Below are 21,052 nucleotides of genomic sequence, written 5' to 3' on the forward strand. Positions count from 1 at the left end.
CTCACAGTATCCTTATTTCACCAAATGGAGCAGTTGCTTATTATCAAAAATAGGTCATTATATTCATTGCTGGAATATACAGGCTTTTCTGCTTTAGTGCACTAATCCGAAAAAGGAGGCATTCGTGTTCTAAATGTAGAGCCCTTCCAAAATTAAGGATTTATTTTTATATTTTTTTTTTATGGAGGTTTATTTCTTTGTTGAAAAGAAGAGTTTTATAAAAAGGAAAAAAAGAGTCATTAGCTCATGTGAATGAGTATTTGAATGTTGGAATGGGGATTCATATTGTTGGAAATAAGAAACTATCTCTCTAAGTAGTTTTCAATGTGATTCATATTTGTTGAATGTTTAAAGAAAAGTCTTGCAGTTGAAATGTAGGAGAACATCACACAAAGTGTTTTTTTATTTTAGTGGAAATATGTTTATCCAATGAAGTGTTCTGATGGTGACCCCTGAAGTTCAAGGGGGCGGGATGAGGAAGAAAAAAATAGAGAGCTCGTGGGGACTCGAGAGCTTGTGGGGAAAATAGAGAGCTCGTGGAAAAAAAAAGATAGTAAAAAGTTGAATGAGAATTAGAAAACAACGTATTGCAAGAGGAAAAAAAAAACCTTTCTTTGCATATAGTGTGTTGAAAACGTAGAAAAAGTTTGTTTTGTTGACAGAGTTTAACGAATTACAACAGTTAAAGAACTATTGGCATTGAATATTCGCAAGATTATGTTCGGGAAGGAAGTTAATGGTACTTTGAAAAGTGGAGCGAACTGGAAAGGGATCTAAAGTGAGTGAGCAACGTCAGGGTTGCCAACTTTTAAGTTTAGGTTGGAGTGAGATTTTTAGAGGGCGCGGGGGGGGGGGGGGGGGGGATGCTTTTGATCTTGATTCAGTATCAGTTTATATCTAGTATATATACTGTACATAATAATATGTTTGTTTTGGCACTAGTTTAAACATTTCTTGGGTCAAATTATATGTGCCATTCCTTAATATTCACTTGTGACTGCTTATATAAGTATCATTATTCATTAAAAATATTAGGATGCAAGTTATTTAAGTTTTGAAATTTCACATTTAAAGAAATCTAGTGTTTGATCATCATATCTAAATATTTATTAGAATGCAAAGACTGCAATATATTTTTGAGCAACTAGATTAGATACATGTATATTTATTAAAGAGCCATAAGGCACCTAATGGCATTACAAATAAACATTAATATTTTTTAGCCACAAAATGACTCTAATTTGCCTCTTTGAATTGGAATTCTCTATTTTAATATTAATTACTACACTAATTGTAATATAAATTTTAGAAGAAATACAAATATTAGAAGAAAAATATTTTAAGTGGTCATTTATTGGCAATAATTGTTGCACAAATAGTATTTAGTACCAAAAGATCTCCTCAAAATATTCAATAAATATAATTTAATGAGTATGAGTGTGACCTATTAGTAAGGAATACCTGAGGGATAAATACAAGAATAACATTAATGTTAACTATGTTGAATCTCTATCACTCTCCATAATAAAACGATCCTGTAAATATGGCTGACTTAATAATCAATACACACTAACACTATGCTGTACTGTTTACCAAAACTTGCAGCAAACATCTGTATAGTGAAACTGTTGTGTATCCGCTTAAGCCATTTAAATTCATTGGCACGGCGCTAGAAGTATTGAGCGCTCATGGGCCACGTGACCAGCGCGCACCGCAGGGAGACGAGAGCGTGCAACTCCACTTTTCAACGACTCTGGCTTTAACATTATGCCACATTAGCGCCAAAACGCTATTTATTGTTTGAATTTCATTAAAACACATTAAAAAAAATTAAAGCTTATAGCTTTGTTTAATATCAAAAGCAGGTTTGGCAATTTGGCGTGAGATTGAGTTGGGCGGAGTGAGAGCGTGAGACAGAGCCTGAAAGCGTGAGTATCACGCCAAATGCGTGAGAGTTGGCAACCCTGGCAACGTGCATCGAAGATTGACTGATCGCAGCGCGAGAGCACAGCTGTTGTGTGTGTTGTGTTAAGTGCTGCACATCGGGATTCACTCGCGGATGGAGTTCGTTGGGACATCTTTATTATCATCGCTGGATGGCTCCAGGTTACTGCTGTTCCTTTCTATGTGTTTCCTTATTCTGGACCCGGATCGATTTCCTCGAGTTGTCATTTCTCTGGATTTGTGAGTATTCAATGTGGTGTCAAATTACAAAGAGCTCCAACGTAGCGCGCCAACGATTGAACTAAAATCCCAGCTGGGTAGAACTCATTACATTGGGGGGGTTTAATGTGATTTTCTGGACTTGATGTGAATTGTGATTTCATTGTTTAGATTTCCATTTGAAAGGATTATTTTCCATTTGAGGAAAAAAAACAGAATCAAAAGAGTTCCGGTTTAATAAACAAATGTTTATTGTTCATTAAATATTTTTTTTTGTGGTTTCCTGGGGAGGAAAGGAAAAGTGGTAAGGTAATTTTTTTTTTTTACAGATCATAGATTTACGTTGTGAACTGTTGAACACCAGTTTGTAATTACTTCCAATTTAAATTGTTAAAACACTAAACTGACACTTATAGTGGTATCTGAAGATCTGGGTTTTGTGTTTAACTGAAATTAAATAATTTAGAAATGTGCCTCTCCCCAAGTTAGTGTCTTTTGGAAGGTCCCCTAGACATAATAGGCCATATTTACTGGTGAGAGGGCTACATTTTATGGGGGCTCGTCCAAGGGATCTTTCAGATCATTTCAGATTGTGTTTTCTTAGACGCTGTGAACGTGTATGTTCAGTGAAAATTTGGAAGTAATTTATGTGCATACTTGGTTTCTTTGAGAATTTTGTGAAGAGAGCGTTAATGCTTAACAGTCATTCCCTGTTTTCCTGAGTACATACTTACTGATGATGCAAGTGAACAAAATGGAGATTAGTGAGATTGTTGCTTGGTGCAGAGAGAAAGGTGTTGAGCTGGACAGAGTTATCATTCTGAGCAACGTACCTGCAGATTGTGAAGACAAAGTAGTCTATGAAGTGCTGGATGCTGTGCTGGGAATGAGGAAATGCAAAGTGCTCGATCGCCTTTCTGATAAGACTAAGAAACGGAAGTTTCTTCTGATTGAGACAGCTAGCAAGGTTTCTGAGATGTCTGTCCCTGCGGAGCTTGGAGGACCTGAAGTAGGTACCTGGTACACACAGGTTGTTCATGTCGCAGCTGAAGCACCTAAACAGAACAGGGAAGATGAATTTCAGACTAAGCTGATGTCTTTTCTTCAAGCAGAGGGAAAGTCGCTATCTGACATTCCAAGTTTGGCTTCCCCTACACCTGTGCTAAACACTAAGCTTGTTGATGCCATAAATTCCCTTGTTCAAACGTGTCATGTGGCATCATCTGAGGAGAGAGCTGGATATAGGAAGCTGCGTCCCTTCTCAGGGTTCATTCCCACTCCCCATGGAGAAGATGAGTATGAGGTCTGGGTGGAACAGACTACCCACATTCTGGAAGAGTGGCAGTGTACTGATAATGTCAAGAAGCAGAGACTAGTAGAGTGTCTCAGAGGTCCTGCAGCAGACATTGTTAGGTTTGAGAAGACTGGTAACCCATCTGCTACGTTCAGTGATTACCTTAGTGCACTAGAATCAGTGTTTGGCACTACTGAGGATGCTGCGGATTTGATGTTAAAATTTCGGAGTACTTACCAGAGTGAGGGAGAGAAGCTCTCAGCCTACATAATGAGGTTGGATAGGATGCTGCACAGTATGTTGAGGAAGAGAGGCATTGAGTTCCCTGAAATGAATCGTCTTCGGATGCAGCAAATAGTCCGAGGTGCCCTCTCAAGTGACCTGGTGGCTATGCGCTTGAGGATGACCCATAAGTTGTGTGCCCCTCCCCCCTTCAATGATCTAATGAAGGAGGTGAGAGAAGAAGAAAGTATGTTAAACCAAAGGAGCTCAGTGCAGGCAAATGTAGCTGTGGCTACATGGAATGAGTCACCTAGTAACACTAGTCTGGCCAATGCAGAAGTTGAAATGCTGAAGAGGGAGATTAGGGGCTTAAAGAATGAGGTGTCTCGCTTAGCAGCTATGGCAGAAGAACCAGTGACTCATGATCGTCCTGCTACGCACAGTTTAGTTGCAACTGCAGAGAGTAAAACACCCACGAGACCAGTGAACAAGGCTAACATCTTCTGTTACAGATGCGGAGAAGATGGTCATCTGAAACGTGACTGTACAAAGGAAGAGAACCTCAGGAGAGTAAACCAACGGCTCATTAAAATGAGACAGCCGTCGGGAAATGCCTCCGGGGCTCAGTAGAGGAACGGCCTGAAGCTCCGAGGAAGACACGTTCCACTAAGTGTAAAAGAGCCAGAGTTGAATTGGTAGACCTTCCGAGCGGGTTAGTGGGACCTAGCTCTGTCCTTCCCATCCAGGTGGAAGGTATCTACACTAAGGCTTTATTGGATAGTGGATCACAGGTCACGCTGTTGTACAGATCCTTCTATGAGAAACACTTAAAGCATCTGCCATTGACACCAATAGAAAATTTGGAGATATGGGGGTTAAGCGCACAGAGATACCCTTATGATGGCTGCTTGGCTTTAAGGCTAGAGTTTCCAGGATCTGTAGCAGGAGTGGCAGAATCCATAGATGCACTTGTGTTGGTCTGTCCTGATCCTGTCATGAAAGGAGATGTCAACGTTTTGGTGGGAACAAACACATCTGTGGTAAAGAAGCTGGTAGAAGTTTGCAAGGAAAAGATGGGAAATGATTTTCTGCATACCATGACTGTTCATCCTGAGATCAGATCTGCCTATGAACGGGTCATTACTGTTAGCAAGTGTGATGTTGACGACAGTAGAGGTACTGTCTGGTTTCCTCGTCTTAAGCCGTTGAAGTTGACTCCAGGAGAGAGTGTGAGGGTTTCTGGAATCCTGAAATACCCTGTTACCTTATCTACTAAAACTTTGTTAGTGGATCAGCCTGAGGAGTCCTGTTTTCCAGAGGAACTGCTAGTGCGAGCTGAGGTGCAGTCTGTTACTGCTGTCCAGTCAAAAAGAGTTGGAGTTTCTATCAGGAATGTCTCTTCTCGCCCAGTGACGATCAAGAGAGGAATGCCTATTGCGCATGTGTTTCCTGTTGATGTGGTGCCTACTGTCTCTAAGCCCAGAGAGAGTAGTGCCAAAACCAAACTGACCAAGGATTCATTTAACTTTGGCGATTCTCCTGTATCTAAAGAATGGAAACAGCAGCTGGCCAAAAAGATGTTGGAGAGAAAGGATGTTTTCTCCTGCGATGAATTTGATGTGGGATGTTCAAAGAGTACTCAACACCACATTAGGCTGACAGAGGATAAGCCTTTCCGTGAGAGGTCACGACGGCTTGCTCCAGCCGACATCGAGGATGTTAGACAGCACTTGGAGAAGCTGAAGGAGGCTGATATTATTGCTGAGTCCAGAAGTCCTTATGCTTCACCTATCGTCGTAGTCCGGAAAAAGAACGGACAGATAAGGATGTGTGTGGACTACAGGACGCTGAATCGTCGCACAATCACTGACCAATACACCGTTCCCCGCATTGAAGATGCTCTGGCCTGCTTAAATGGAAGCCAGTGGTTCAGTGTTTTGGACCTTAGGAGTGGATATTATCAGATCCCCCTGAGTGAAGAGGACCAAGAAAAGACCGCTTTCATTTGCCCGGTGGGGTTTTACCAATTCCAGCGGATGCCACAGGGGATTTGTGGAGCTCCCTCAACCTTCCAGCGAGTGATGGAAAAGACGGTGGGAGATATGAACCTGTTGGAAGTGTTGGTCTACTTGGATGACCTCATTATCTTCGGAAGGACTTTGGAGGAGCATGAGGAGAGGCTGCTCAAGGTGCTGGACCGGTTGCAGAGCGAAGGGTTGAAATTGTCCCTGGACAAGTGCATTTTTTGTCAGACTTCTGTCAGCTATGTTGGTCACATTGTGTCTCAAGATGGTGTTTCGACTGATCCCTCCAAGATCGAAGCTGTCAAATCTTGGCCCAGACCCCAGAACGTGACAGAGCTACGTTCTTTCTTAGGTTTCTGTGGGTACTATAGGAGATTCGTAAAGGACTATTCTAAGGTATCTTACCCACTTAATCAGTTGCTGCAAGGGTGTTTTCCAACCAAGACCTTGAAGAAAATAAAAGCTGGAGATAATCCCGACCGGATTGTGTACAAAGCCTCAGATCCATTTGGAAATAGATGGACTGATGCATGTGAAGCTGCTTTCAATGAGTTGAAGGTGAGACTTACCAAGGCTCCTGTGTTGGTCTTTGCCAACTCTCAGCTCCCGTACGTCCTACATGTTGATGCCTGCTGTGAAGGGTTGGGCGGGGTACTGTATCAGGACCAGGGACAGGGGTTGAGGCCTGTAGCTTTTGTCAGCAGAAGTTTGACGCCTTCTGAAAGGAACTATCCAGTCCACAAACTTGAGTTCTTGGCATTAAAGTGGGCTGTTGTCGACAAGCTACATGACTACCTGTATGGAGTAAAGTTTGAAGTGCAGACAGACAACAATCCACTAACTTATGTTTTGACCACAGCAAAATTGGATGCTACAGGACATAGGTGGCTGGCGGCTCTTTCTGTTTATGACTTCAGTCTCAAGTACAGGCCTGGGAGACAAAATGTTGATGCCGATGCTTTGTCTCGGCGTCCTCACAAGAGAGTGAAGGACCAGGAGTGGACTAATATATCATCCTCTGGAGTGAGATCCCTGTGTAACCTGTCAGGGCAAGACAAGTCCAGCTGCTTCACCACTGCCAGCAGGATTATCACGTCACTGGGAGTATCTCCTAAAGCAGTCCCCAGAACTTACTGGAACTTAGCTACTTTGAATACCTCCACGATTCCAAAAATAAGTTCTGTAGATCTGTCAGATGCTCAGCAGGAGGACCCTTGTCTTGGAGAGATATGGAGAGCCCTAAAAGGAGGAGATCTGTCCAAGGTCAAGAAAGAAGCTCACAAGGACCTTCCTTTAATAATGAGAGAATGGGACAGATTAGTTCTGGAGAATGGAGTGATGTTTCGGTGTACTAAAGTCCCAGACAAACCTCGTCGTGAGCAGTTGTGCCTGCCCAGGAAGTTCCATGAAGTAGTTCTCAGGTCTCTGCATGATGATTCGGGACACCTGGGATTTGATAAGACCTATGGTTTGGTAAGAGAAAGATTTTACTGGCCACGAATGAAGATTGAGGTGGAGAAGTACTGCCAAACCTGTGCCAGATGTGTCCAGAGGAAGACTCTGCCAAAAAGAGCGGCACCATTGTCACACTTATCTAGCAATGGGCCAATGGATCTTGTGTGTATGGATTTTTTATCTATAGAGCCAGACTCCAAGAACATCTGTAATGTCCTTGTCATCACAGACCACTACACAAGATATGCACAGGCGTTTCCGACTAAGGACCAGAAGGCGTCCACCGTTGCAAAGGTCCTGTGGGAGAAATACTTCATTCACTATGGACTGCCTAGACGGATGCATTCGGACCAGGGACGGGATTTCGAGAGTAGGCTCATCCATGAGTTGTTTGACTTATTAGGAGTGGAGAAATCTCGGACAACACCGTACCATCCCCAGGGTGATCCGCAACCGGAGCGGTTTAACCGGACACTTTTGGATATGTTGGGGACCCTGGATTCGAGGCAGAAACAGCAGTGGAGCCGTCACATTGCACATCTCGTACATGTGTACAATAGCAGTTTGAACGAAGCCACAGGATACTCGCCTTACTTCCTTATGTTCGGAAGGGAAGCCAGATTGCCCATAGACCTGAGTTTTGGTGTGTCTAGTGATGGGACGTCCACAAAGTCTTACCGGCGCTTCGTGCAGAACATGCAAAGAGAGTTAAAGTCTGCATATGAGCTGGCAGAGGAAAAAGCTGGAAAGAAAAACGCAGGAAATAAGAGAAGATACGATCAGAGACTGCGTTACACTCACCTTGTTCCTGGAGACAGAGTCTTGATCAGGAATCTTGGACTTCAAGGGAAGCACAAGTTGGCAGACAGATGGAGGGCTGAGCCCTACATTGTCCAGAGTCAAATGCCAAACTTACCTGTGTTTCGTCTTAAGCCAGAGAGTGGAACTGGAGCTGTTAAGATTTTGCATAGGAATCACATTCTTCCTATTGGTCAAGGGTTGAGGCAGCAACAAGTTCCTGACAGTGTTCCGAAACCTAGAAAGAGAGTTCTGAGGAAAAGGAAGAATGCTGAACAGAATCAGAGACCAGAGCAGGAAGGGGAGGATGCACCTGTAAGGCAAGAATCAGAAACCAGAGTTGATCACAATGCTGATGAAAGTTCAGAGAGTGAGGATGACATGTATGGGGGGTGGTATCGCGTACCTGAAAATCATCCTTTGACTGCTGGGAGAAGAGGCACTTCTCAGAGTGATGGAGTGGTTTCTGATAATGCTGTTCAGGAGAGGGTTGAACAAGGTGTTTTTGAGGATGTTTCTGAGCACACTGACGAAACAGTTGAGATTCCTCCAAGAATTGAGCCTGATGAATCTGTAGAGTCTGTTTCAAGACTGCTACCAGAAAGTGATTCTGGTATCTTGCAAAATGTGAGCCGATTGTCAGACATCTGTGATGATGTTTCAAGTGAGGGCCAAGATTGCTCAAATGGGAATGAGGTTGGTGTAGCTCAAGACATCTCTGCTGATGTAACTGAACATTATAGAAGGTCTCAGAGAGAGAGAATTGTGCCTAAGAGATTTACATATGATACTCTCGGAGAGCCAAAATTTGAGCCTGCCATTGCTCAAACTAAAGTTGTAAGCCCTGTTAGATACTGTTCTACTGTTTTTTTATGGATGAATGTACCTGCGAGAAGGTTGAGTACCTGTTCAGTTGACTTACCTACTAGACACTAATTTGAGTGTTTCCTTTCATGGGTCTATTGTGATATTATCTTGCTCACTCATTTGAAAAGTGCTTAAGTGTTTCATATAAGAAAAAAAAGAGTTAAGATATTGAAAGGTGAAATGTAAATTGTGTTCTCTGTTTCCTTCGTTATGAGGACATAACGATTTTTGGTGGGGAGAGAATGTAGAGCCCTTCCAAAATTAAGGATTTATTTTTATATTTTTTTTTTATGGAGGTTTATTTCTTTGTTGAAAAGAAGAGTTTTATAAAAAGGAAAAAAAGAGTCATTAGCTCATGTGAATGAGTATTTGAATGTTGGAATGGGGATTCATATTGTTGGAAATAAGAAACTATCTCTCTAAGTAGTTTTCAATGTGATTCATATTTGTTGAATGTTTAAAGAAAAGTCTTGCAGTTGAAATGTAGGAGAACATCACACAAAGTGTTTTTTTATTTTAGTGGAAATATGTTTATCCAATGAAGTGTTCTGATGGTGACCCCTGAAGTTCAAGGGGGCGGGATGAGGAAGAAAAAAATAGAGAGCTCGTGGGGACTCGAGAGCTTGTGGGGAAAATAGAGAGCTCGTGGAAAAAAAAAGATAGTAAAAAGTTGAATGAGAATTAGAAAACAACGTATTGCAAGAGGAAAAAAAAAACCTTTCTTTGCATATAGTGTGTTGAAAACGTAGAAAAAGTTTGTTTTGTTGACAGAGTTTAACGAATTACAACAGTTAAAGAACTATTGGCATTGAATATTCGCAAGATTATGTTCGGGAAGGAAGTTAATGGTACTTTGAAAAGTGGAGCGAACTGGAAAGGGATCTAAAGTGAGTGAGCAACGTGCATCGAAGATTGACTGATCGCAGCGCGAGAGCACAGCTGTTGTGTGTGTTGTGTTAAGTGCTGCACATCGGGATTCACTCGCGGATGGAGTTCGTTGGGACATCTTTATTATCATCGCTGGATGGCTCCAGGTTACTGCTGTTCCTTTCTATGTGTTTCCTTATTCTGGACCCGGATCGATTTCCTCGAGTTGTCATTTCTCTGGATTTGTGAGTATTCAATGTGGTGTCAAATTACAAAGAGCTCCAACGTAGCGCGCCAACGATTGAACTAAAATCCCAGCTGGGTAGAACTCATTACATTGGGGGGGTTTAATGTGATTTTCTGGACTTGATGTGAATTGTGATTTCATTGTTTAGATTTCCATTTGAAAGGATTATTTTCCATTTGAGGAAAAAAAACAGAATCAAAAGAGTTCCGGTTTAATAAACAAATGTTTATTGTTCATTAAATATTTTTTTTTGTGGTTTCCTGGGGAGGAAAGGAAAAGTGGTAAGGTAATTTTTTTTTTTTACAGATCATAGATTTACGTTGTGAACTGTTGAACACCAGTTTGTAATTACTTCCAATTTAAATTGTTAAAACACTAAACTGACACTTATAGTGGTATCTGAAGATCTGGGTTTTGTGTTTAACTGAAATTAAATAATTTAGAAATGTGCCTCTCCCCAAGTTAGTGTCTTTTGGAAGGTCCCCTAGACATAATAGGCCATATTTACTGGTGAGAGGGCTACATATCTATTTTTTAAATTCACTCATTCGTTCATCTTTCTGTAGTCTGTGGGGTTTTGCATCATGATTGGCATTAATGAACTGGAACACAGATATAGAGATTTTTGCAAAAACAACTTTGCAAACAAGCATGAGAAAAAGAGCATTGATCCCGAGAATATTCAGACTGTTTTTGGTCTATTTTGGTCTATCTTGTTTTTTGTTTTGTTTTTGTCCGTGTCAGGTTTAGAAAAGACAACAAAGAAAGAAATGTCTAAACCTCTGTCTTGTACAATGGGTCATACTGCATTGCTCCAGAGGGTAATAGGGAATTGAGTCGTTGCAGACGCATTTTTTCAGGACATCTGCCTTTTTGACCATCTCAAGACAAACTTCATTAACCTTCTGCGCAGAGATTTAAACTTTATTTAGGTTTCTCTAAACATTCCTCTTAAAATGGAGAGATATTTCTGTTTTCCTGCGTGTATTATAGATTTGGGTATATTCAGCTTTTGATCTCATGACGTTATGGCATTCAGACACTAGATTTAAACGTTAGTGAAACGCTTGATTCACTGAGTTGATCGCCTTTGCTGTGAGCGGTTGAGCCCCATTAACTTGCTCGATTAAAACTTCAATGGGGAACAGGGCTCCTGTAAGAACTCTAATATCTTTAGAAATGTTAGTCATTTTCTTATAACCTTCCATTTTCTAAGTAGCTCAATTAGAACTCCAGTTTTAGGCTGGAATAAATATTTGCCAAGTACCCCCCCCCCCCCCCCCCACACACACACACACACACACACACTCACTTTATATTAGGTGGCCTTAACTACTATGTAGTAACATTTTAATTAATCATTTGATACAATGCACGTATTGTGTACATATTTTTGCATTGTACTTACATTTTTATAAAATACCAGCATTTAATTAGGTCTGTAATTAATTTCTGTAGTTACATTTGTAATTACACAGTTGGCACTTCCCTTACACCTAACCCTACCCTTAAACTTACCCACACCACCACACCTGTCCTTAACTCTACACGTATCCCACCTCAATATCAGCAAAGCTGTTTTGCAATACAATCTGAACACAGTAAGTACATTGTACTTATTTTTTGATGTAGGTACATAGTACTTAAGGCCACCTAATATAAAGTGGGGCCAGGATGGTTCACATAAAAATGACAATTCTGTCATAATTTACTCTCCCTCAAGTTGTTCCAAACTTGTATGTATTTCTTTCTTCTGCTGAACACAAAAGAAAATATTTTGAACAATATGGGGAACTAAACAGTTGATGGACCCCATTGACTTACATATGGGAAACATTTTATGAACTGTTTGGATGCCGCAATCTTTAAAATTCTTCTTTTGTGTTCAGCAGAAATAGTTTGGAACAACTTGAGGGGGAGTAAATGATGGCAGATTTTTAATTTGTGGGTGAACTATTGATTTAAAGTCAGATCAAGTTTGCAGAATTTAAGCAGATAATGGACAGATTTTACAGAAAATGTTGTATGATGGAAGCAGATTTTAGCTTCAGACTTTGATTTTATTCACATGGAGGATATCAGAAATGTTTGTTATTTTCATTTGATTTTAGAACACATATCCTATTATTATTTGTCATGCATCTTCTAGCAGCAGGCACATGTTTCTGCATGAATTTATTGTGTTTGGAACAAGAAGTCTGGGACTGTGAGATCTTCATTCATTTAGTGTCAATTTTTCCTCTTTAACCATTTTCGTCAACTTTTGTTCCATTAATTCTTACACTAACTCTTCTTCTTCTTCTTCTTCTTCTTCATCTTCTTCATCTTCTTCTTCTTCTTCTTCTTCTTCTTCTTCTTCTTCTTCTTCTTCTTCTTCTTCTTCTTCTTCTTCTTCTTCTTCTTCTTCTTCTTCTTCTTCTTCTTCTTCTTCTTCTTCTTCTTTTTTTTTTTTACTTAAAAATAAATGAATAAATAAAACTGGGACAGGGAATTTTGTCACATAGAAATGCATTTGACATGACAGTAAAGCACTGATTTTGAGCGATGCTGTGAAGTATATTTACTGCTATTAAATGCTGTCATCATTTACTCACCCTCATGTGTTTACAAACCTGTATTACTTTCTCTCTTCTGTAAAACAAGAAGATATTTTATAGAATGTCGGCAACCAAACCATTTGTTACCCTTGACTTCTATTGTATGGACAAAAACAGACTTGAATGATTTTCTTTTATGTTCCACAGAAAGAAAGTAATTCATGTTTGGAATTACATTAGTGTGAGTAAAGGGTGACATTTTGGGCTGAAATAACCCTTTAAAAACTAAAAAACTAAAATTCAGAGTAACACCTTATTTATGTAAGACATTGTTATGTATCTTTCACGAGTCTCTCATTGAATTATCAATTAACTTCAAATTATAATTCATTAGAACCATTAAAAAGTTCATAAAGCATTTAAAGAGAGAGAGAAAAAAAACTTTTTCCTTAATTCATGGGATCCAGGCTTTAAAGCTGTTTTGTTAAATTATTCTAATCAAATTATTGCCCTAATGCAATTTACCATGGTTCTTGCACAGAATTCAGAATCCAAAACTGTAGTTTTATTGTTCTGTAAGATCATGGTAGACACCGGTAAAAACATGATCCTTATTACCACGGGTATAATGTTTTCTAAAATAAATGAATAATAACACACTATAGAATTTGTAAAAATATTGTAAACATGTAGAATATATGAAAACAGCCTCTAAAGTGGTTTATATTACAAAATATGTCCATATATAAGATATTTTAAGACGTGTGTATTTTTAATTATTTTTTTCACAGGAAAATTCATTTGTCATTTTGGTGATCAAAAGATTTAAATGAAATACAATTTATCTGAGACGTTCATCTTTAATCCCTGCAGATCACAGCTTTAGCAGTTTAGCTAATGTCATCTAGTTTCGTCATGATTTAATGTTATTTACATTTCATGTGAAATGATCTCCGTGTTTCTCTGTGTATGTGAATTTTAAGTGAAATGAGAATGTCTCCAATTGGTGTTTCATACAAAATCTCACGTGTCCGCAGGATCATATGTTGCTGATTTTGATGGCAGAAGCTCTTTGCTCTACCGATTCAACCAGAAGTCTATGAGCACGGTGAAAGATGTTATATCGCTGCGATTTAAGAGTCGACAGACAGAAGGAGTTTTACTGCATGGAGAAGGCCAGCGAGGAGATTATATCACTCTGGAGCTTCACCGTGGCAGGCTGGCCTTGCATCTAAACCTGGGTGAGTTACAGTACTGGGGGAAACACGCAACTTCAAATGGTTGAAGTATTCATATATTTAACCATATTTACTTTGGAGTGGAGACTATTGTAGTGTTGTATTGAAGTTACAAAACAAAAAGTAATCATGATGGAATCCATGAGAATGAGCTAATAAAGAATATACTAATACATACTGTTACTATACACTACCTTTCTAAGGTGTGACCAGATTTATTTTTTTTAAAGATTTTAATTACATTTAATGTAATGATATTCATGTACTGACTTGGTCACACATAATGTGTGCTGACCCAGGGAGCGTGCGGTGACTTTCGTAGCCCAGAGAGCGAGGTCCAACATCGCACACTCCCTGGGTCAGGCGATGTCCACACTAGTGGTCCAGGAACAGGGGGCTAAACCTGGCAGATATGCATGAGCCCGACAAAGTTCGGTTCCTCTACGCTCCTGTCTGTCAGGCTGGCCTCCTTCGGCGACGCTATCGAGAACTTCACCCAGCAGTTGTTGGTGGCCCAGAGCAGACAGAGGCAAAAAAAAAAAAAAAAAAAAAAATTTGCACCGACGACCAGCTGCTGCCTTCACCCAGTCGTCGGTCGCAGCGCCTCTGCCAGCTTGTCGCCGAGGGCTTCCCCCCTGAGTCCGCCTCCACCCTGCTAAAGTGAAATGTCACTTTAGCACCAGATCAGCATATCAGAATAATTTCTGAAGGATCAGGACAATGAAGACTGGAGTAATGGCTTCTGAAAACCCATCATAGGAATACATTCTTTTAAATTCTAATAATATTTTGCAATATTACATTTTTTTGTTGTATTTTTTAATTTATTTTTTCAAATAAATGTCGCCTTGCTAGAGACTACAAAGATTTTATCAGCCCCAGAGTTTTGAATGGTAGTTTATGCCAATGACTGAAAGTTATTCATTGCTATTAACAAGCAACTCATGAGAATCCTCTTCTCATTGGCAGATGACAGCCGGGTGAGATCCAGCAGCGCTCGTATGGTGGTCACTTTAGGAAGTCTCCTGGACGATCTGCACTGGCACTCTGTTCTGATCGAACGCTTTAACAAGCAGGTCAACTTCACTTTGGATAGACACACTCAGCACTTTAGAACCAAGGGCGATGGAGACTCTCTAGAGGTTGACTATGAGGTACGTTTTAGGGACCCCCTATTTTACTCTTTTTGAAAATGTCTTGCCTTTGAGGTGGCAAATTCTACACCTGTTCAATTTGTCTGGGGCAGTCACAGTTGTATGCAAGTCTAAAAAGGGTGCAAGACATTTTTTCAGCCCTTTAAAATGGCCTATCATACTTAATTAATTTGACCTAGATGTATGTTGATTTTTATAGGCTAAAATTATAAAGAGAGATAACGGGGGGAGGGTTTATTAATAGCCACAAGAAAATACATTATTGATCATCGAAGGAAACATTTTGTTCATAAAGCCACTGTGGTAGTATCTGCCTCCCCTCGTATGACTGTTTCCCCAGGCCTTCATTGGATTTACAATACAGACGTACAATAGTCAAAGGCTAACTGGAGCGCAGCTGATGAGGTGCACCTGAAGTTAATAGCACTATAAAGGCAGCAGTTCACCTCACCTATGAGAGATGGCACTGTTATGTGTTCAAGGTGTCCTCAAGATCCAGAAATGACACAACATACTGTAGCTTGACTGCCACTGAGACCGCCTGGCCACAGACTGACCTTTTTTCCCACAGCAGCAAGGACACTGCAGTCGTCATTTCATGCTTCCTAATTACTTGATCGTCTTGCTAATTTATATCTTTATTTAAAAATAAATATGAATAAATAATAAAATACTAAAAAATGTAAAATAAATAATAAATCATAATGTTTTTGCCCTCTGTAAAAGAACATCACTGGACGGATGTTCCCAGTTGTTGTTTATTTTCGGTGTAGAAATAACTGAGAAATGTAGGAAAGTGTTTCAACAAAGAAAAAGAAAAAAGAACTCATCCAAAGCACTCAAAACTGTTTGAAACTGCCCTGCGGCAGAGCTGGACAGCAGTGTAACTGATGGAAAAATTAATTCTGGACTGTATCCATAAATTGTATAGAACCATGTCAGATTGTCCATATGTGAGGAGCTTAACAGAATGATGCTCATGCAGAATAACAATGATGCTTCAAAGAATGTTCAATGTAATGGCTTCGTCTGAAGAAATATCTCTTGTCAGGGAAAAAGCCATGTCAGGGCCTGACCTTAAACCCACTGAAATGTTGTGGCATGACCTGAAGCAAATCATGTAAGACAGTCCAAAATACCAAAGATTTCAGGCATTTTGTTTACCACAACAATGTACCATTGTTCAGGGCTGTGAGGGATACATGTTCATGTTTTGTAATTAGATGTTTTATTAATTCTCTATAACAGTTAAGCTTTGGTGGGATCCCGCTGCCAGGTAAACCTGGAACCTTTATTCGGCGTAACTTTCATGGCTGCATGGAGAACCTCTACTACAATGGTGTGAATGTCATCGACCTGGCTAAACGACGAAAGCCTCAGATATACAGTGTGGTAAGCAGCTGGTTTATTAAGAGAAATGGGTTTTGAATTAGTGATGTTGTGATCCTCTCACTTTAAGAATTGAATACATAAAATGTCTTGGAAAATCTGGATGTCCTAGAAAATTCTTTGTTATTTATTATTTATTTATTTATTTATTTATTTATTTATTTATTTATTTATTTATTTATTTATTTATTTATTTATTTATTTATTTATTTATTTATTTATTTTTTTTCTTGTTAATTGCAGAACAAACAGACAAACCACTGAGCTGTAGAAATTAATGTTAGCAGAAAGTGCTATATGTTCAGGGAGTTTTGACACATGAAAGAAGTATTATATTATATTATATTATATTATATTATATTATATTATATTATATTATATTATATTATATTATATTATATTATATTATATTGTTGTTGTTGTTGTTGTTGTTGTTGTTGTTGTTGTTGTTGTTGTTATCACTCCACTTCTTGAATCTCCTTCTCATTACCCTAAATCAATGACAAGATAACCATGACTCAATCACTTCAGAGGACAGATGAATGATATTGCATTTAGCTCTGTCAAAACAATATGTGTCCACATTACACAGTGCTTAATGAATTGCCGGTTCAAAAACAACAATTGAAACTACAATAGCACCATTCGTAGGTTTCTGCACACCCGTCGTTGCCTCTTCCATTACATAGATCTCTGATTCTGACTGATCTAACTCCCACTGCTTGTGTCTCCTAGCCTGACGTGGTCATACTCAATTCTAGTCAGAATATGAGTCTGAAACCGCTCCGTTGGGCTGTGATTATGGAACAAGGAAAGACCTCAATTGGATAAAGCTAAAACCAATCAGAGCAATGAAGCATCATCAACAGAGCTCAACTGCACTGTGTTGCCATGTCCGCGTTTTGTTCCCCGCCGGTTTTCTGTGTCCGCGGGTTGAAGAGACTATTATGTGATATATAGACCCATGTGTGCGAATATTAGCAGGCAACCTTGTCAAAATAACACACATTCCCTTTCGGGGAACTCGAGCTGCGTCGAAACGCTGTGAGAACGCCTCTGCGTTAATGCGTCGTGAAGCGCCTGTAGAACCATTCCATCGGAAAAAAGATTGATCGTCGGCGTGATGACGTCATCGACCGGAAGCTATAAAGCGTCCGTGAAAACAAACAGGAACTAGCTTCTGAGCCTTCAGCAAGCGATCTGTGTGAACCTGTCTGTCTATTTGGTGTTTTTGTCTGTCTATTTGAAGAGTTTTTCCACCCTTTTTGTTAAATATTCCCATATATTAACAAAATAAAGAGAAAATATAAATAGATAGAGATTATGGCGAGTGAAGGCAGTTTTAGGAAGTGTGTTCATCCCTGCCCACGCTACATCATGGGTGGGGATACACACTCTCTTTGTGTTGCCTGCCTGGGAGCGCAGCATGCCCAGGCAGCCCTCGAGGGGGCTGCTTGCGAGCATTGTGAGAAATTACCGCTAAGAACGCTGCGCTCCCGCCGGGCACTCTTTGAGGAGGGTGCCTCGGCTCGTGTTCCCCGCGCCTCTGGTCCCGCTGCCGCCGAGGCGGAGCGGAGGCTGCAGTCGTGGGGATCACAATTGGATGTTGCAGAGGGGTTAGAGACGGGCGCTGCCTTATCTCTGCCCTCACCTACACCATCCAGCGGCTCTTCTCGGGGCATGGAAGCACGCATGGCGGTTTCTTCCCCCCCGAGAGAGTCGCCGGTGCGTCAACTGTCCAGCTCTGAGGAGGTGGACGTTGAAAGCATCGAGACCGAAGACTCGCCACTTCAGTCCCCTGCTAGTGAGGAGCTCGTTGAGGTTCTGACGCGAGCAGTGGCCAGATTGAACATCGACTGGCCCACTGAAAGATCTGAGGCAGGAAGAAAGCGTTTCAGTAAATTAGACGAAAGATTCCTGCCGTCTCGCGCCTCAGAGCCTCAGCGACGGGGCCTGCCGTTCTTCCATGACTTGCACACCGAGGTGGCAAGATCATGGAGGAGACCGGCATCATATAGAGTTTTCAGTCCGCAGACTTCGGTCTACAGCAACATCGCCGGGCTGAAACAATATGGTTATGGGGCGATGCCAAGGGTAGAAGAGACGCTCGCGAGCCATCTCTTGCCTTCCTCTGCATCTTCCCTTAAGGCCCCGACTTTGCCCACCAGACCATTAAAGACCACGTCGGCACTGGTGGGCAAAGCGTACTCGGCAGCGGGGCAGGCCGCCGCATGCCTGCACACTATGGCTATCGTGCAGACGTATCAGGCTGACCTGCTGAGGGATCTGGATAATAGTGATGTTGTGGGGGGAGATATTGTCACCGAGCTGAGAACATCTGCTGATTTAGCTCTCCGGGCCACCAAGGAGATGGCCAGATGTGTTGGCCGCTCTATGGCAGCCCTGGTGGCCACGGAGAGGCACCTTTGGCTCAACCCCACAGACATCAAGGAGAGGGAGAAGAGCTTTCTGCTTGACGCGCCGCTTTCTCCTGGTGGCCTCTTCGGTGACGCAGTCCATACTGTCACCGAGAGGTTCCAGGAGTCGAAAAAGCAAGCTGCGGCGCTAAAGCAGTTTCTCCCTCTCCGGGTCCAGGTCCCTGGGGCTGCTGCTGACACCAAGCAGCCCAAACCGAGTACGAGCTCCTCACACAGGGCTCAACAAAAGCAGAGCGTCGCCACCCAAACTCCCCCTCAGCGCGGGGATGAGGGGATGAGGGGCGGCGCTCTCAGACGAGGCCTTCGAGGGGCAGGGCTGATCTGAGGACAGTCCTGATCGCCAAGAAGGCCTCGTTGAAGCGTTCCTGACGCCAGAAGCGTCAGGACGCTGAGGGTGGTTCCCCCCGTAGGGAAACGGTGTTTACCCCTGCCAACGGTACCCGTTTCCCCGCGGCACCCTCTGGGGGCCGCGCTGCCAACCCCGCCGCAATGCCGGGGCGCAGTCGGTCTCCGCGGGCCACCCGAGGGTGGTCCGCGCCCCCCTCGGGGGGCCCCTGAGCAGTCAAGTCAGTCGCTCCCTGCCGGTCCGCCGCTTCAGGGCACTGTGCTTGTTGCTCAAAGTACACCAGAGGCCAGCCTCGAGAGGCTGGTTCCCTTAGTAGATTTTCTAGACGAGTGGAAACGTCTATCAAATATATCTCGTTGGGTCCTGCAGATAATCGAAAGGGGGTACGCCATTCAATTCAAAAGGCGGCCACCTCCTTTCAGCGGTGTCCTACCTACAGAGGTGGGCCCGGAGCAGGCTCTGGTAATGGCACAGGAAGTAGAGACACTCCTGCAAAAAGGGGCTATAGAAAGGGTTCCCCCTCCCAGCAGGGAGTCTGGGTTTTACAGCCGTTACTTCATCGTACCGAAGAAGGATGGGGGCTTACGCCCGATATTAGATCTGCGTCTATTAAATCGCTCAGTGGCCAAGCTCAAGTTCAAGATGCTCACACTCAGACAGATTGTGTCGCAGATCAAACTGGAGGATTGGTTTGTCACCATAGACCTCAAAGATGCGTATTTTCATGTCTCCATCCTTCCACATCACAGGAAGTTTCTCAGGTTTGCCTTCGGGGGAGAGGCATACCAATATCGAGTACTTCCTTTCGGTGTAGCACTGTCATCCGCATACTGAATTATATCGATGACTGGCTGATTCTAGCAAATACAGAGCAGATGGCGGTTCAGCATCGAGATGCTGTTCTCGCGCATATGTCGAAGTTGGGGTTGAGGCTGAACGCCAAGAAGAGTGTGCTTTCTCCGGCTCAGAGAACCACTTTTTTAGGTGTGAACTGGGATTCGGTAATAATGCGGGCGCAATTATCGCCAACACGCATATCATCAATCCTGGCAGCAGTCAAAGAACAGAAGCTAGGCCGGGCCGTCACAGTGAAACAGTTCCAGAAACTGTTAGGTCTCATGGCAGCAGCGTCCAACGTAATACCTCTTGGCCTACTGTACATGAGGCCACTGCAGTGGTGGCTCAAAACAAAGGGATTCTCCCCAAGGGGAAATCCGCTCTGCGCGATGCCTACGTGCTCTGGTCATGTGGAAAAACCCGGGGTTTCTATCTCAGGGTCCCGTGTTAGGGGCTCATGTTCGTCGCGTAACGCTAACGACAGATGCCTCTCTCACGGGCTGGGGGGCGACCATGAGTGGTCGCTCATCCCAGGGTCTATGGCTGGAACATCACTCCTGGCACATAAATCGGCTAGAGATGCTCGCAGTGTTTCTTGCATTGAAACAGTTCCTGCCCGACCTCAGGGGCCACCATGTGTTGGTCAGGTATGACAACACATCGGTGGTCGCCTATATAAATCACCAGGGGGGTCTGAGGTCCCGTCCGCAGGACAAATTGGCGCATCGGATCCTCCTGTTGGCCCAAGGGAAATTGCTGTCAATCAGGGCAGTATATATCCCGGGGGTCCTGAATCAGGAAACAGACAGCCTGTCGAGGCAGGGGCCGAGGCCCGGAGAGTGGAGACTCCACCCAGAGGTGGTGGAGCTCCTATGGAAGGTATATGGGAAGGCAGAGATAGACCTATTTGCTTCGGCGGAGAATTCCCACTGCCCGCAGTGGTTTTCTCTGTCCCATCCAGCCCCGCTGGGGTTGGATGCCATGGTACAGGAGTGGCCGAGGCTACCCCTGTACGTCTTCCCCCCGATTGTCTTGCTTCCAGGAGTTCTGGAGTGGGTACGCCGGGACGGGGCCCAAGTACTTCTAGTGGCTCCGTACTGGCCGACCAGAGTATGGTTTTCGGACCTGATATCGCTCCTGGAAGGCTCTCCGATGGAGATGCCGACCAGGAGGGAT

The 21,052-nt window shown here is 42.6% G+C and overlaps 1 protein-coding gene across 1 annotated transcript in view; it reads left to right on the forward strand.

Annotated features, from left to right (window-relative positions):
• The window catches only part of cntnap5a (contactin associated protein family member 5a), a 109,657-nt gene that overhangs the window by 45,799 nt on the left and 42,806 nt on the right, over positions 1-21,052 (forward strand). Inside the window, exons 5-7 of the mRNA XM_067443764.1 lie at positions 13,512-13,715; positions 14,682-14,866; positions 16,115-16,258. Coding sequence (XP_067299865.1) covers positions 13,512-13,715; positions 14,682-14,866; positions 16,115-16,258 — 533 coding nt within the window. The remainder of the gene's footprint in view (positions 1-13,511; positions 13,716-14,681; positions 14,867-16,114; positions 16,259-21,052) is intronic.

The sequence above is a fragment of the Pseudorasbora parva genome, chromosome 5 (genome assembly GCF_024679245.1).
Source record: "Pseudorasbora parva isolate DD20220531a chromosome 5, ASM2467924v1, whole genome shotgun sequence".
Taxonomy (NCBI): domain Eukaryota; kingdom Metazoa; phylum Chordata; class Actinopteri; order Cypriniformes; family Gobionidae; genus Pseudorasbora; species Pseudorasbora parva.